This window comes from Rattus rattus, chromosome 8 (assembly GCF_011064425.1).
Source record: "Rattus rattus isolate New Zealand chromosome 8, Rrattus_CSIRO_v1, whole genome shotgun sequence".
In the NCBI taxonomy this organism is placed as follows: domain Eukaryota; kingdom Metazoa; phylum Chordata; class Mammalia; order Rodentia; family Muridae; genus Rattus; species Rattus rattus.
In genome coordinates, this window is record NC_046161.1 from 33033963 (window position 1) to 33050951 (window position 16989).

General features: G+C 45.5%; 1 protein-coding gene across 2 annotated transcripts in view; it reads left to right on the plus strand.

The window, feature by feature from the left end:
* The window catches only part of Fez1 (fasciculation and elongation protein zeta 1), a 44139-nt gene that overhangs the window by 21864 nt on the left and 5286 nt on the right, over positions 1-16989 (plus strand). For both annotated transcript variants that reach the window (XM_032909425.1, XM_032909426.1), the window contains exons 4-8: positions 3589-3678; positions 6838-7006; positions 10831-11102; positions 11947-12027; positions 14037-14112. In XM_032909425.1, coding sequence (XP_032765316.1) covers positions 3589-3678; positions 6838-7006; positions 10831-11102; positions 11947-12027; positions 14037-14112 — 688 coding nt within the window. The remainder of the gene's footprint in view (positions 1-3588; positions 3679-6837; positions 7007-10830; positions 11103-11946; positions 12028-14036; positions 14113-16989) is intronic.

The window sequence follows — 16989 nt, forward strand, 5'->3', positions numbered from 1 at the left end:
GAACTCACAATCTACCTGGCTCTACTTCCAAAATGTGGAATTAGAGACAAGGACTCAGTAGTCTCGGAAACCATCCATAGACCGCTGCACACCAAGGTTGAAGTGTTAGAGGCTCTGTGTTACTTTCTAGCGTTATGTTGCCTGGGAGTAGCCCTGGCACATACCTTTTCCTCAAAGCAAGAGGAGGAAAAACCTGCTGTGGTCAGTTCCCACTCTGGAACTTAATGTCTTCTTAAGTCTAGGAAGAAGGTCCTTGGTGGATAGTTTTTTCCTTCTAAGAGCCTCATTGGCTTTGACAGCGTGGAAATAATTGTCAGGTTTAGTCCACAAAGAAACAGACACCACGTAACAAGCCTGTGGATCATTTTGAGCAGGTACCTTTGTCATCACCACACTAGTAACCAAGGAAGTGACTTTGATATCTGTGTCACACGATAGAAATAAGAGTGTCCAGATGCTGTTGGATTCAATGCTGTCATTTTTTTCAAAATTTTTTTCAGTTAAACTTTTTGCTCAAAATTCTACCTTGGTTGGGGGGGGGGAGGCGGGGAAGTCTGGAGTCTGTAGACAGCCAATGTGAAGGGAAAGGGTTTGTTCAGAAGTGACAGAAGCTGTCAGGCAAACTCTGGAGGATTGAGAAAACAACACAGGCTTGATGGAACAAGGTCGGGGTGAGGTGGGACCGAGAGAGCAAAAGTCAGAGAAGAGGAAGCTCTGAGCAGTCTGGGTGGATGTGGTGAAAGCTGAGAGATTGAGCAGAGATAGCAGCTCCACAAGAGAGGAGCCAGGGCTCTGGTGGGGTGTACTGTGTGTGTTGAGCCCTCTGTTTTATTCCCTCCACCCCCACCCCGTGGTGGATTTCTGAGAGCCAAGAAAAGGAATGTTTATAGTACCCACAACAGTGACAACACAACGCTTTCAATTTAGGCTGTTTTGTGCTTGAGTCCACAACGGGGGTCCATTAACTGTTGAATAACCACTGGGAGCCTCCCTTTCCCATAATCTACCCCCCCCCATGGGAGAAACTTGAGGGGGGAGATGACCTGGGTCAAAGGTGCAATGCTAAATTAGGGATGTAAGAGCACAGAAAGTGACCATGTTTCAGAAAATGTAAGCACTCGCTTTTCCTGTGTTTGGTTTTGGTCTCCTGTGGCTCAAGCCTTGAACTCCTGGTGTCGATAGAAATGGTAGGAGAGTGACTTTGAACTCCTGATCTCCGCAGTCCTCATCTGGGATTACAGGCAGGTACCACTACACCTGGCCTTTTGCTGTTGTTTTTCAGCATCGAGGATCAATCTGAATTTGTCATATCCGAATTTGAATTACAGGCAAACATTGCTATCAGATATAATTATAAAAGTAATTCCAACAGAAAAGAAAACCTTCCATTTCCCAATAAGAGCCACACTTCTACCCCAGGACTGCCTGGCCCTTGGGAAGTTCTAGAGCTGTGAACAGAGTGTGGCCCCAGGAGTTTTGTTCTGCCTGGTGGGGGAGCCGTGGAAACAAGCAGCTACCACAGGTGGTAGACTTGGCAGAGATACAAGCATATGGATTCCACCGCAGAAATAGATGCTGCCATCTGCCAACCAGCTCCTCTGGTGGCCCCCTCACCTCCTTGCCATGCCCTTTCTCCAGGCTGAGAGCAGATGGCATTCAAGAGACACTTCTTCATCATCTGTATCACCATCATTAACTTATTTTGAAAATAATGACAATGTCCTGGTTTTAGGCAGGGATAGGAGGTGATGTCCACAGTTAAGGGTTACCTGCCAAAGGAAATTCTGAGGCCACACTATATGACAGCTGGAATCTCAACCGAGTGTCTCCTGTTAGAATAGGAAGAACTGCCTGGGGGACAGAGCCATCAGCAGGTTAGCTCTTAGAATCAAGAAAAACTGGGTTGTGCACAGGAGGTGATTCTCTGGAGGACTCTGGAGGATTCTCTGGCAGCCCCTGCATGGTTTTCAACTGGATTTCTGGAAGGAACTTTTTTTAAGTAGTTAGGCCATTGAACACGTTCCAGATGTGCACAGAGACTCTTAATCATCACTAATTTGCAAAACGGCCAGAGAAGCCAGAATTGTTGCAAATATCTTGTTGGACTTAGATAACTTCTGGAGTCTCGGTGGTTGTGAACATCTAGGCTCTTACTTAGGGTTATAGAATTTAGGGGGCGCAGGACAAATGAGCAAAACAGAGTTTCCCCTTCAGTGCTTTCATGGGCTTTAGTTTGCCCTCTTTCTATCTTTTCTTTCCTTCCTTTCTCTCCTTCCTTCCAACTTCTTTCCTTTCCTCTACCCCTCCCTTCTTTTTCTCCTTCCTTTCTTTTCTTGATGAGGTCTCACTGTAAGATCCAGGCTAGCCTTGGATCTGCTGCTACTTTCCCCGCCTCTGCATCCACCTCCGCCCCCACCCCGACCCCGTCTCACCCCTGTCCCCGCCCCACCCTTGTCGCCGCCCCTGCGGAGCTGGGATTACAGGCAATCCCCTTCTGCATCTGGCTTTTTCTCTTGTCACTTTGTTTTGACATAGTAGATCTTATAACCCAGGCTGGACTTGAAGTTGCTAGAAAGGGATAGGATAGTAGAAGGGTGATCTTAAATTCCTGATCACCCTGGGGCTACCTCCTAAGTCACCATCCTTGGTTCAGTTTGTCCTTTAGCCCATGTGCTATATCCCTTGTTGATCCCTTGCATTCTGTATCCACTATGAAACTATAACTGGATTCCAGTGGTAGGATGGCATTTTGTCACATTCTTTTACTTTTTTAAAAGAATTTTAAAATTTTTACTTATTTTATTTTGTGTGTATTTGGTGTTTTCCCTGCATATATGTCTGTGAAGGTGTCAGATCATGTAGTAACAACAGACATTTGTAAGCTGACATGTGGGTGCTGGGAATTGAACCCGAGTCCTCTGGAAGAACAGTCAGTGCTCTTACCCACTGAGTTATCTCTCCAGTACCCATTACCATAATCTAAAAGCTGTGACTATGTGAACTGAAACCATTGACTCCTTAAAGTGCCCTCTGTGATAAAATATGGACACCCTTCTCCCTGCTCAATGGACACTACTTAAGGAATTGTATCTGGGGCTGGAGAGATGGCTCAGTGGTTAAGGGCACTGACTACTCTTCTGGAGGTCCTGAGTTCTATTCCCAGTAACCACATGGTGGCTCACAATTATCTGTAATGAGATCTGATGTCGTCTTCTGGTGTGTCTGAAGACAGCAGCAGTGTACCTACATAGAGTATATGTAAAGGAATTGTATCTGCTACATGAGTAGCTGTATCTGCTACATGAGTGAATGGCTGTAGTGCCATTTACTGTGGGAAGGTTTCTGGGTCATCCAAGGAGAACCTACCTGTGAGCTGAAGAACACTGCTGATCCCAAGTCAGAATCATGCTGCCCGCTCCCACCCCATTGTCTTCTTCTGGCCATGGGGGGCAGATTTGGAACAGGGTGAAACTCCACTCCTCTCCACATCCCTCTTTAGACAGTGGGAGGCTAACATGGCCCGGCAGTCAGTGTTATCTAATCTAGTCCTGCTGATGGGTAGAATGTCACTTCCCACTTCTCCTACAGATCCACGAGAAGGAAGAAGAAGATGAGTTCATTGAGAAGAGTGAAAACGACTCTGGTATCAATGAGGAGCCTCTCCTCACAGCTGACCAGGTATGAGTGACATCCCTCCCAGGGTCCGGGAACCTTTTATTCTTCTAGAGGAAAGGTTGATGAGGGCCTCCAGGTCAGAAGAAAGATGTGCAGTCTCAAAGTGCCTTGTTGATGAGTTCAGTATCTTTGATAAGAGGTTAAAATTTTTCTTTATGCTTACAGTAGATGTGAACTCAATCCCTAATGCGTGGGTTGATTGTAGCAGTTGGTGATGAGAGCCAGAGCTGTGTTTAGAGTTTCCTGGCTTTGTTTCCTGTTAATCCTGGGTAGATTTGTTTCTTTTTTAAATTTGAATAAAAAAATATTTTATTTTTCAAAACAGGGCTTCTCTGGTTGCCCTGACTACCCTTGGAGTTGCTCTTTAGACCAGGCTGGCTTCAAACTCCCTTATCCCTTCAGATCTCCCTTACCTTCCCTTCCAAGTACTGGAGTTAAAGGCATGTGACACTGGGCTCAGCTCTCCATAGATTTTTTTTCTACATGGAGCTTGGGCACTTAAGGGGTGTGTGCATGTGTGTGTGTGTGTGTGTGTGTGTGTGTGTGTGTGTGTTAATCTTAAAATACTCCTTTTTGTTGTTGTTGTTGTTTAAGAAGCAGTGATAGTTTGGCGATTGTGTGATGTTTTTTTTATTGCATTTTATAGAACCCCGAAAATTGTTAGCCTTCCAAAAGGAGTCTCAGAAACACTTTTGTCTTTGGGGGGGGGGGGGGAAGGATGCCATGCTTCACCTTGGAGACCGATTCATTAAGTCGTAGCCTTAGTGATTTCTCACTTAGGCTGCAGCATTGAGTCTCCTTAGCACTTCTCAGTCAACAAATATCTGTTAGTGCTTATTGGAGCTGGCCTCCACACAGGCTTTCACGAGCTGCTCTGAAAAGGCTCCACTGGAACCTGTGCTTATGGTTAAAAGTAGGCTTCAGTCTTTTCAATTTCTTTCTTTTCTTAAAGTAGGACTTAATATAAGTAAAGGAGACTGAAGGAAATCATGTCGAGAATAGGTACCCATGCTTGTAAATCCAGTGCTTGGGAAGCGTAGAAGGTCAGAAGTTCCTCGCCAGCCTTGTCGCACGAGATCCAGTCTCCCAAACAGCAAAACAAAGGCAAAACAAACCAAATAAAAGAACGGGGGCTGAGAGTGTTTTTGGTTTTTGTTTGTTTTGCTTTGCTTTGGCTGGCCTGAAACTCTTTATATAGACCTTGCGCTCGACACACCCAGCAAGGCTGAGAGTCTTTTTAAAATAATATACTTATTTTTACTTTATGTCTGTATGTGAGGGTCTCTGTTGATGCATGGCACCGGGAGAGGCTAGAAGAGGTGTTAGATCCCCTGGAAGTGTAGCTACCAGTGGTTGTGAGCTAACAGGTGGGAACTGGATCCAAGTGCTCCAGAAGAACAGCAAGTGCTCCTAACTGAGGGACCACCTCTCCTGTCACCTCCCTACCATCTCATGACTAGCAGTTTTGATTGCGACTTGAAGGAGGATTGTATTTTTTTTTTTTTTTTTTTTTTTTGAGCTGGGGATCGAACCCAGGGCCTTTGCGCCCCTAGGCAAGCGCTCTACCGCTGAGCTAAATCCCCAACCCGAGGGATTGTATCTTGACGATCAAGTCTCACTAGTTACTTTTTCCATTAATGTGATTAAATACTTAGCAAAAGCCGACTTAAGGGAGGAAGGGTTTACTACAATCCTACTTTGAAGGTGCAGTCACAGCAGCAGGAGCCTGAGGTAGCTGGTCACGTGACAGGACAGGCAGGAAGCAGAGAGGTGAATGCCAGTGCTCAGCTTCACTTTCTCTTTCTTATTTTTTATTTTATTTCATTTTATTCTCAAGACCGGGTCTTATTGTAGAGCCCTGGTTGGCCTAAAACTTTTAGAACAAGTTAGCCTTGAACTTAGAAATTCACCTGTCTCTGCCTCCCGAGCATAGGGATTAAAGGTGTATGCCCCCACGCCCAGTTTCATTTTCTCATGTCTGCCCCTTCAGGACTCCCAGCACTCCCAGAATGGGCTGCCCATAGTTAAGGTGGGTCTTACCACCTTAATTAACCTAATCAGAATCGCCTCACAGACGTGCTCAGACATTTGTCTCCCAGATGACTTTAGAGGCTATTAAACTGACTAGCAATAGTAGCCATCATGGGCACAAATGAAAACTGCTCTCAGCCATAAAACCTTTAAGAGCAGCCGTGTTACTTGGTCACGTTTTACAAAATACCCTTCGAAGACTAGGCGCGTCCTAAATTTTCAGTTCAGTTTGAAAAACGTTTGTGTATAAAAACAGATTGTTTCAAAAGAAGAAACCCGTAGGTGAGCTCTGTTCCTTTCAGTCCAGCCCATCAAGAAGAAACCTGTCTCCAGATCAGTCTACTGGCTTCTCAGGTTGCGTCCCTCACAGCACTGTGGAGAGGCTGGCCTAGCTGAGTGTGCTGTGGTCACCAGACTCATCGAGACCCACTTCCTCGGGAGAGCCTGGCTTACTCTCTGTATGCTCACACAGCGAACGCCCACAGTCATTCATCCATTCTTTTGGTAGCATCTGCCTTGACCCTGAACTCGTTTGTAGGGAGCTGAGCCCCACTGACAGTGGAGTTCAGAGCTGGGGTTCTTACCTACTTTTGCTGTGCAGACCTTGGCTGGCCTCTTATCGTTTCCTGACCTTTACTTTCACTTTTTACTGGGAAGCTTCCGTGGCTGTTCAGGTGACTTCTGGAGAAACATCTGTTTTCCTCCCCATTTGGGGTTGTTCTGGGAATGTGTGTGTTCCTCTCCCTCCTCCCCTTCCCTGCTCTGTTACAAGCAGTGTGACAATTAATGGACTGGGTTTTGTGTTGTAGTTGGGCAGATAAAGTATTTTCCCACTTAGAAACAAAATGCTTAGCAAACCGAAGCGAATGTTTACTTCCAGGCAGCCCTTCTTCATTTCCTGAAAGAGCAGCTGACTTCCAATAATGCATTCAACTAAATGGAGCACTTGGAAGAGGTTTACACGAAAATGCTTTACATTAAAGGCAGACTATATGCAAGCCTTCAAGTGGGTCTATTTTTATTATTATCCAATATTTATGAAGACAGAGAATGAACTAGGAATGCCGCTGGCTGCTCGAATGAACTGGAACACCCCTCCAGGAAGGAACAGAGTTTGTGCTTTATCTTTAGGTGATTGAGGAGATCGAAGAAATGATGCAGAACTCCCCAGATCCTGAGGAGGAAGAGGAGGTGCTGGAAGAGGAGGATGGAGGAGAAATCTCATCTCAGGCAGATTCAGTCTTGCTACAAGAGATGCAGGCCCTGACGCAGACCTTCAACAACAACTGGTCCTATGAAGGTGAGGGCCCCTGGGCCAGGTTCACTGAGGACCAAATGATTCCTTAGTTTCAGGTACTGGGTTTATTTTGTTGTGTTTTGTTTTTTGTTTGTTTGATTTAGATGGTCTCACTGTGAAGCCCTGACCAGTCTGGAACTCACTGTGTAGACCAGGCTGGCCTTCACCTCACAGAGATCTGCCTGCCTGAGATTATAAAAGATTGTGCCACCATGACTGTGCCCTGCCCAAATACTGTTTGCATATGGCTATCAGAACTTGATCTCCACCCTAAAACAGAGGTTTGCCAATCCAGGAGAAAGGCAATACCTTCCTAATTTGGCATCTGAAGAAAAGTCAGCATTTTTTCAGGTTAAAAAAAAAAGGTAGAATAAAATTTAAGTGCTAAAGCTAACCAAAGAAGACTAAAGGACTGAGCCATTGCCCAAATTCAATCAGTGGTGCTACCATCAAACCAATGGGGAGATATATATGTCCATATTTGGTAGGACAGGGGCTGTACTCAGTGACAGAGCATTTGCCTTGCATTCATGATAACATAGTATCATGGGTACAGGATCCAGTATCCTCTGTGTGTGTGTGTGTGTGTGTGTGTGTGTGTGTACACGTGTGTGTGTGTTGTACATGTGTGTATGTGTGTACATGTGTGTGTGTGAGAGAGAGAGAGAGAGAGAGAGAGAGAGAGAGAGAGAGAGAGAGAGAATAAGAGCTATCAGTCTTAGTGTTCTCTATGTACTACCCTCAAACCAACTTCACACCATGCCCCCCAGACTGAGCTGTGTTCTGGAGGTTAAGTGACTTATCCAAGGCCACAGTTGGAGAGATAGAGTTAATAACGCAATCTCCTTGCCATTCAGAAAATCCTTTCCACAAAAGTATGGGTGCGGGGCATTTTTATTACCGAGTAAGCATTAAATGAGAACAGGCTACATATCACAGGCAGTTCTCTAAAGGACAGCAAAGGACTGAGGGAAATTGTACTCTTGTTATAACTAAGCAGATGAACCCATTACCGTAAGTAGGTTTTGCAATTTGGAGTCAGGTGGCTGAGTTAGGCCTTTGTGCTTCAAGAACAGTGGGAGATTAGGTCTTATCTCCCTTTATGATTACATTTCGAAGCAATGGCTCTCAGATCCCTGAAGAAATCCTTCCTGAACTGTGGAGATGGGAGTGGGCTTATTTAGCCATTAAAAATTAAATATATTTTTGAAAAGTACAAACAGAAACTCTAAGAGAAAAGGGATATGAAGAAGAGGAAAATTCTCTCTCTGTCTCTCTGTCTCTCTCTCTCTCTCTCTCTGTCTCTCTCTCTCTCTCTCTCTCTCTCTCTCCCTCTCTCTCTCTCTCTCTCTCTGTCTCTGTCTCTGTCTCTGTCTGTCTGTCTCTCTCTCCCCTCTACATGCTCGTGCGTGCATGCGTATGTGTGTGTGTGTGTGTGTGTGTGTGTGTGTGTGTGTGTGTGTGTGTGTGTATTTAGGACTGGGAATTAAACACAGGGCCTCATGCTACTGTGTACTGTCATGGTAGCATACACTCTAACACTGAGCTACACCCTCAGCACTCTTCCTTTTTCTTTCAGTGTGGAGAGTGAAGATGTCTCCTTTCCAATTTGCACTTTTCCTATACATTATCAGGACAGTGCAGATTGCACTTGAAACCAGGGAAATTAACTCCAGAGTCCAGTCTTTTAATGCCTGTCTCATGTTACCTCTCTAACACAGATTTATAGTAATGACTACACAAAGGATGGGCTGGACGAAGCGTGAAATGAAAATGTAATAAAAAATCAGCAGGTGTCTCAGGGATGCTTATGTGCATGCTGCACTGCGGGAGGAAGCCTGCTCTTGCAGAGATGCTACTGTGACGTAGGGTGGATAGTGGGGCTGAAGCAGAAGGTGTGCTTGTCAGGGTGCCTCGGTCCAAATTTCATGTGGAGGTGGCAAAAACTGAGACAAAGTCAAGCACAGCGCCTGAAAGCAGAGCTGCCTGGCTCTGAGGAGATGAGGCAGGCAAGGCTGTGCCACCACAAGAAGCCAAAGGGATGATGGAGTGGGTTTGGCTGCCCAGCTGTATTCACCACCCGCCCAGTCAGGCCATTCTCAGGCACACAAAGGGCCCAAACATAGAAGCACTCAGCAGAGCAAAGTGAAATGGCAAAAACCAGAAGGAGGAGGACAGCCTCAAAGAGCAAAACAAAGCAGGAAGAGCCAACTGAGTCATCAGATACCCAGGCTAAGCAGAAAGGCGGAGGGAGAGTGAGCACAGAGGAGACATCGAAGGTGCTCCCTAAATCCATTCCATGTACTTGTTAATATGCTTAATTGGCATGTGGCAAATTTATGTGTTTATGGGATACTGGGTCATTTGAAACATTGTATACAATGTAGTGAATATATCCAGGTGACTGGCTTCTAACACAAAGTCATTTCTTCCTAGTGGGATCTCTCTCTCTCTCTCTCTCTCTCTCTCTCTCTCTCTCGTGTGTGTGTGTGTGTGTGTGTGTGTGTGTGTGTCTGTGTGTCTGTGTGTGTGTGTGTGTGTCTGTGTGTCTGTGTGTCTGTGTGTCTGTGTGTCTGTGTTGCTAGGGGTAACATCCAGGGCTTATTCCATGCTAAGAAAATGCTCTGCCACTGACTGCATTCTCAGACACGTGTCAAGAAGATTTACAGTCCCTTCTGCTCACTAGATGTGGTAGCACTTACCTACCAGCATTCAGGAGTCAGGGGTAGGAGAAGAGAGAGCCAAAGGCTATCCTTGGCTACATATTGAGACCTTGTGTCAGAAAAAAAATAGTGAGAGTTGGAAAGATGACTCAACATTTAAGAGCACTGGCTGATCTTGCAAAGGACATAATTTCAATTCCCAGCACCCACATGGCTACTTATGGTTACCATTTATAACTCCAGTTCCAAGGGATCTGATGCCCTCTTCTGGCCTCTATGGGTACCATTTACATACAAGTACAAGGTACACAGACATACATGTAGGTAAAACATGCATACATGCTTTAAAAAAATGTTCTCTATTGCTTCCTTTTTTCTTCCTTCCTTCCTTCCTTCCTTCCTTCCCTTCGAAGGCAATACTTACTATGTAGATGTGGCTGTTCTGAAATTCTCTAATATAAACCACAATATCTTTGAACCCGCAGAGCTTAACTTGCCTCTGCCACCCAAGTACTAGCATTAAAGGCATGTGCTACCATGCCTGACTCTCCTACCCCTTTTGAAATAATTAATTGATGATGATCTAAATCTATTATACACCACACAGCCCTAAGAGACAAAACGTTAAAGGAACCCATGTCTATAAACTCCGGTTCCCTTTATTTGTCTCGGGAAGTAACCTGCTGGTGGACAAGGCTTCATTCTTCAATGCCTTTCCTAGTCTTCCCTGGGACTCCCATGGTGTGGAGTGTGGACTGAGGGATAGGACCATACACCTTCATGCCATGTTCATTCTGGTGTGAGCTCTGTCTCCGTGACTTCTCGAGAGAAAACACTACCTCTTGTATCAGTATTCTCCTCCACTAACCTCTTCTATGTGAGTACTACAGGGGACAGATAGAACAAGGTGTCAAAGCTAGGCACGCACCTTCCTTCATTGGACACTGAGTGCTTGTTCTTCCTTTTGGACACTCCTTTCCCCTCTGCTTTCTGAGTTGGATTTTCTCTTCTGTATGTGATATAATGCTGCTCTTCTCCTGGCCTTTCCCCTAATTGTGGCAGTCTTTCATAGACTAGGAAGGGGCTCTCTCTAAGAATGGTCCCATCTCCAGCAGGTCCGTGCCTGTCTGTAGGTATCACTATGAAATGCACCTTCCTCTCTAGGGCTGAGACACATGTCTGGGTCTGAGCTGACAGAGTTGCTGGACCAGGTGGAGGGTGCCATCCGTGACTTCTCGGAGGAGCTGGTCCACCAGCTGGCCCGCAGAGATGAGCTGGAGTTTGAGAAGGAAGTGAAGAACTCTTTCATCACGGTGCTCATTGAGGTTCAGAATAAGCAGAAGGAGCAGCGGGAACTGATGAAGAAGAGGCGGAAAGAGAAGGGGTTAAGCCTGCAGAGCAATCGGATAGAGAAGGGGAACCAGATGCCTCTCAAGGTATGTGAGCAACCAGAAGTCTAGGCTCAGCCAACCTTGAGCCCTAACCATCTCATGTCCTGATACCTACCCCCTACAGTGGACCCCTAAACAGTTACAGTCGCAGAACCTGTGACAGGCAGTGGGTCAGGAAGGGAGGGAATACTGCTTTTCTCCCTGATTTCCCAGAAGGCCTCTGGTCTGAACGGAGGACATATTGAAGAAAGGTTAAAAAATAATTAGATATGACCTGTATTCTCCAGGCTGGTCCTTGAAAAAATTAAACCGGAGTCTGTATCTCTACCATTGGTGTGGGTTTGTCTGGTCTGGTCTCTTTGGGGCAGGTGTAGGATATTGCTGGACTATGTGAATGGCTAAAAGGTGACCAGATGGCTTATAGGTTCTTGATAGAATGAAGTCCATAGTATTATCTAATCGACTTTTTCAGTTCACCCTTGCCTAACTCTAGTACAGATCTATTGAATTAGGCCTGGGCCACGTGCCTCTTGAAGAAAAGTTTTCCCGCACCAGACCACTTCTGGAACCTACACTATTTTATTAAGATCTTTGCATCTTAGTTCCCCAGAATCGAGCTGTCCTGTCTAATTTTTCTCTTTGCAGGATACAGGATAAAATGAGGAAGTCTGGGGATGACGAAAGGGTCTTATAACCTTGAGGGACTTACCCAAATGAGTCTCTAAGACTGCTACCCATTCTTGCTTGAATTTTGGCTTCTCTGCCCATCTGCCAATTACCGAGGGCAGTGTGACAGCTGATGAGCATTTGAGCAAGGACACAGAAGTCCCTGGGGTGGTGACATTGGGGCAGGAAGCCTGTGCCCATCCTGAGTGTATTTCTTCCTTAGCGTTTCAGCATGGAGGGCATCTCCAACATCCTGCAGAGCGGCATCCGCCAGACCTTTGGCTCCTCAGGAGCCGACAGACAGGTATGTGCAGCCCGATAGCTCCTTTATCCCTCCAGACGGCTCATTTCCTCACCAGAGATGAGAGTGATGGGGACTCACCAGAGTTATCCCAAAATCTGGGCCAGCATGAGGTTCCCTAACATTTTCTTTTATTTGTCAGGAAGACATAGGTAATGTCTTTCAAAGGTCATTTGTTGTTGTTGTTATTTTGTTTTAGGTCTTTTATCCCAGGACAAGGATAAAACTTAAAAGTCAACGTCAAATGTAGACCTATGAATTAGTTTGCTTTAAGAATAAAGTGCACTGGGGGATCTGTTTCAAAACAGATCACTTCTTAGAGACTACTCAGCTCTGTCCTTTTGCTGGCCAACTGAGCCTGTGCCACAAATATTTGCCTGTTCAACCTCCAACTCTGACTGTAAGTCTAAGTCACGCTGTGGCAATCTCTAGCCTTCATTTTGACAGTAACTTGCAGTCAGCTTTGAAGCACTATGATGAAATACCCAGAGCAATTAACTTTAGAAAGAACAAAGTTGGGCTGGAGAGACGGTTCAGTGGTTAAGAGCACTGACTGCTCTTGCAGAGGTCCTGAGTTGAAATCCCAGCAACCACATGGTGGCTCACAACCATCGGTAATGAGATCTGATGCCTCTTCTGGTGTGTCTGAAGATAGCTACAGTGTACTTACATAAAAATAGATAAATCTTAAAAAAAAAAAAAAAAAAAAAAAAAAAAAAGGGGTTGGGGATTTAGCTCAGTAGTAGAGCGCTTGCCTAGGAAGCGCAAGGCCTTAGGTTTGGTCCCGAGCTCCGGGGGGGAAAAAAAAAAACAAAAAACAAAGTTTTACTTATTTTTATTGGGTGTCCTCACTGGTTTGGCATTTGGTATGGTGACATCATGTGGATCTGTTTGTAGTCACAAGGAGTCCCATGTCAAACTTGACAGAGAGAAGAGACAGAGACAGAATGGGGCGGGACACATAAGAAGTCAAGAAAGAATATTCAATATCCTTTAAGGGCCAGCATAAGGCCTCTTAAAGGACCATAGTGCATCCCAGGACCATAACCCTGGGGAACAAGGCTTTGCATACGGACCTTTCGAAGACACATTACATCCAAACTACAGCATCTGTGATGTGGCTTGCACTTTGAGTTGTTACAACAGAGTTCAACAACTGCCTGTTATGTGCTGTGATCAGCTGCTAGGTCCTCCAGGTACAGAAGTGAGAGGTCCTGGGCCTCCCCTCATGGAGTACAAAATCTAGTAGACTTGGCAGTATGTGCACTGTGTGTACAGGCACAGTGTGTGCACTGCCAACTTTGAAAATGTGGAATAAATGATGGAGAAGTATATATGCTGTTTTAATGATCAAGGCTGAGTCCTAAGGGTTACAGCTGTATGACCATAGCCTAGGAAGACTAGGAACATCTAACCAGCCCTCCCTGGTCCTGGGAGAACTGAGGCCCAGAATCGTAGAGTAGCCGTCTGTATCTTCACCGTTGCTAATAGGGTCTGTTGACCTTGGGCCTGTTATCACCTAGGACTCCTAGGAGCCTGACAAGATCTCTTGGCCTAATGGTCTTTGATGCCTACTGGCTGGGCACCTCAGGGTTTGCTTTGTTGTAAGAGGGAGCAAATTTTACAATCAAGATCTCAGGTAGATATGTCATTTTGACAAGAGAGAACTAATTTCTTCCCAAATTGCACTGTGAAGAATTCAGCTGTACACATTGCCTCAGCTCTCACCTAGGAGGAGAAACACTCCTAGGATTCTGAGAACCAAAAGGACTTTAGCATGTTAAGAATGCATCAGTTGGGGTAGTGGAAGTTTCCCCCACTGAATACAGGAAAGCCTACTTTAGAGATACACATAAAGGGGTGGAAGAAGGTTCTAGAGTAACAGCGTTCTACGGATGGAGAGCATTGTCCAGAATATGATGGAAAGTTAGGTCCAGGTTCAGGTTGCCCACTGTGCCCCCACCCAAGAGGGACCATGACTCACACTCTGCATGCCCTGTTTGTCTTGGCAGTACCTGAACACGGTCATCCCTTATGAGAAGAAATCTTCTCCTCCCTCTGTGGAAGACCTGCAGATGCTGACAAACAGTGAGTTCCCCCCCCCCAGCCTCAGGCCTAAGATGCTGTCCCTCCTCGCCTGTGCGCCTCCTGTTCTCAGTTCCCAGATTCAGTTTCTCTAGGATGGCTTTGCATAGGGCAAACATTTTGCATATCATATCCTCTTCAATGAGGCGTAATTAAAATACTCTGCTGCGACACCCAGGTTTTGTTTTTTTAAAGGGTGGGAAGGCACTAGAGGGATGGGGCAGAGTTTTCTGTTTTCCCTACAGCTCCCTGGACTTTGCCTTCTCCACTTGGGCTGCCCATACCTAGGTCCCTTAGAGCAGAGAGCTGTTGGTGGGCCCTGCTGTCCTGCTGTCCTTTTAATGTGAAGCAAGGCTTTTTGGGTGGAGACAGGCTGCTTGGAAAGAATGGAGTCTGGTTTTTCTTTCCAGGAAGTGACTGCCTCTCCACTTTAGCTGCTTTGTTCTGTCTTAATACACATTCTGAACTGCGGGGAGAAGAAGCAACATGTAATAAAATGCTTTTCGTAGGCAGAATCCATCTATCTATGAATGTATGAAACAGTGCAACCTTCAAAGGGCCAGCTTCAAGTAGCAGTGTCCGCTGGGCACTCTTGGGAGGAGGAAAATCTTAGACTAAGACTTGGTGACATGCTCAGTGGATCAGATAGAAATCCCATTTTCCAGGCAACTAGGCCTGCTGAATGACAGCTTACGAGGCTGCTCAGTACTCTGTGGATGCCCTGGAGAGGATGGGCCAGTGCAGGGCTATTGGTCAGGTTAAAGGAAGGGGGCTTCTACTAATACTAGGAAGACAAATATCCCCCTACCGTACCCCATTCCCAAGTTAAGAGTGAAGAAATACTTCCTTTTCCTCCATCTCGAGGACAAAAGCAGAGTTTGCGGCAAACAGGTCTTGCCGACATCCATACACACCGTGTCCTTGAGAATCAGGAATTTTAACTTCACAGTCCATCAGTCTGTTCAGATTTCTATATTTGTATAAATATGCACTGAGGTTCAGTACTGTGGATTAAACCTAGAGACTGCTGTGTGCTATCCTGGAGCTGTGCCCTCTGCTTTTTAAGCTTTGAGACAAGCCCTCACTAAGCTGTCCAGGCTGCCTTTGGGCTCATTATGAGACCCAGGCAGGCTTCAGGTTAGCTATCCTCTTGCCTCAGCCTCCAGGATTACAGGTTTGTATTACCAGGCCCAGCTTTTCTTATTTTATCTTTTAATTTTATGTGTGCAAACGTTTTAACCTGCCCATATGTAAGTGCACTATGTGTGTGCCTGGTGTCCATGAAGGCCACAAGAAGGTATTAGATGCCTTTGAGTTGGCGCTGGGAACTGAGTCTGGGTCCTCAGCAAGAGTTGCAAGTGCTCTTAACCACTGAGCATCTCTCCAGCTGCCTCCTACCCACTGCCTTTCTGTTTGCTTTGCTGCAAAGGCTCTCTGCTGGCTGTCCTGGAACCTACACATATCTGCCTCCCTCTGCCTCCTTAGCTCTGAGATTAAAGGTGTGCACCTCCACACCTGGGCTGCCATTTTGTTTTTTTTGAAATGTATTTCTCTTTTTCTTTTCCTCCTTCTCCCTCTCCCTCACCCTTACCCTTACCTTCTCCTTCTTTCTTTCCTTCCTTCCCTCCTCTTTTCCTCTCCTCCTCCTCTTCCTACTCTTCTTCTGGTAGGTTCTCAATATACAGCCCAGGCTAGCTATGAGCTCTACTAACCTAACCAACCTCCTGAGTATTGGAATTATAGGTGCAAACTGATATGCCAAATCAGATTTTATTTTCTGATTAATTAATTAATTAAAATATGTATTATTTTATGTGTATGAATGTTTTTGTTTGCATATGCTACATGTATACAATGCAGAGGTCAAAAGAGCAACCCATGGAATTTGAGTTAAGAGAAGCTCTGTGAGTCACCATGTGGGTGCTGGGAGCCCAACCTGGGTCTTCTACAAGAGCAGCAAGTACTTTTTAAAAATATATATTTTTTCATATATAATATATATATTATATATATAAGTACACTGTAGCTGTCCTCAGACACACCAGAAGAGGGCATCAGATCTCATTACAAATGATTGTGAGCCACCTTGTGGTTGCTGGGATTTGAACTCAGGACCTCTAGAAGAGCAGTCAGTGCTCTAAACCACTGAGCCATCTCTTCAGTCCAAGTACCCTTAACCTCTTTTTGGCCTCCATGGTATAGCTCAGTGGTAGAGCACTTGCAGAGCACTCACAAGGCTCTGCATTCACTGTTCACTATCAACACACACACACACACACACACACACACACACACACACACACACACACACACACACACACACCCCCAAATCCCTGGTAAGTGAAGTTGTAGATGGTTATGAGCCTACATATGGGTGCTAGGAATTAAAGTTGAGTCTTCTAGAAGAGCAGTTAGTGCTTGTAACTGCTGAACCATCTCTCCAGCTCAAAGCTATAAAAGTTTGTAATCTAGTTTTTGTTTAAATAATTTTTAAAGATTTATTTGTTTTATGCATGTGAGCACACTGTAGCTGTCCTCAGACACACCAGAAGAGGGCATCAGATCTCATTACAGATGGTTGCGAGCCACCATGTGGTTGCTGGAATTTCAACTCAGGACCTCTGGAAGAGCAGTCCATGCTCTTAACCACTGAGCCATCTCTCCAGCCCTGTAACCTAGTTTTAAAGATTTGTTTTTATGTATGTGTTTATGCCACATGTGTGCAGGTACCAGAAGAGCCCACCATACCCCTTGGAGTTGCAGTTACAGGTGTTGTGAGCTCCAAATGACTTTGTCAGAACATCGAGTGCTCTTACTCACCGAGCAATCCGCAGCCCTCCACCCAGGGCTTAATTTTACCAGTAAACATTTTGCTAACTC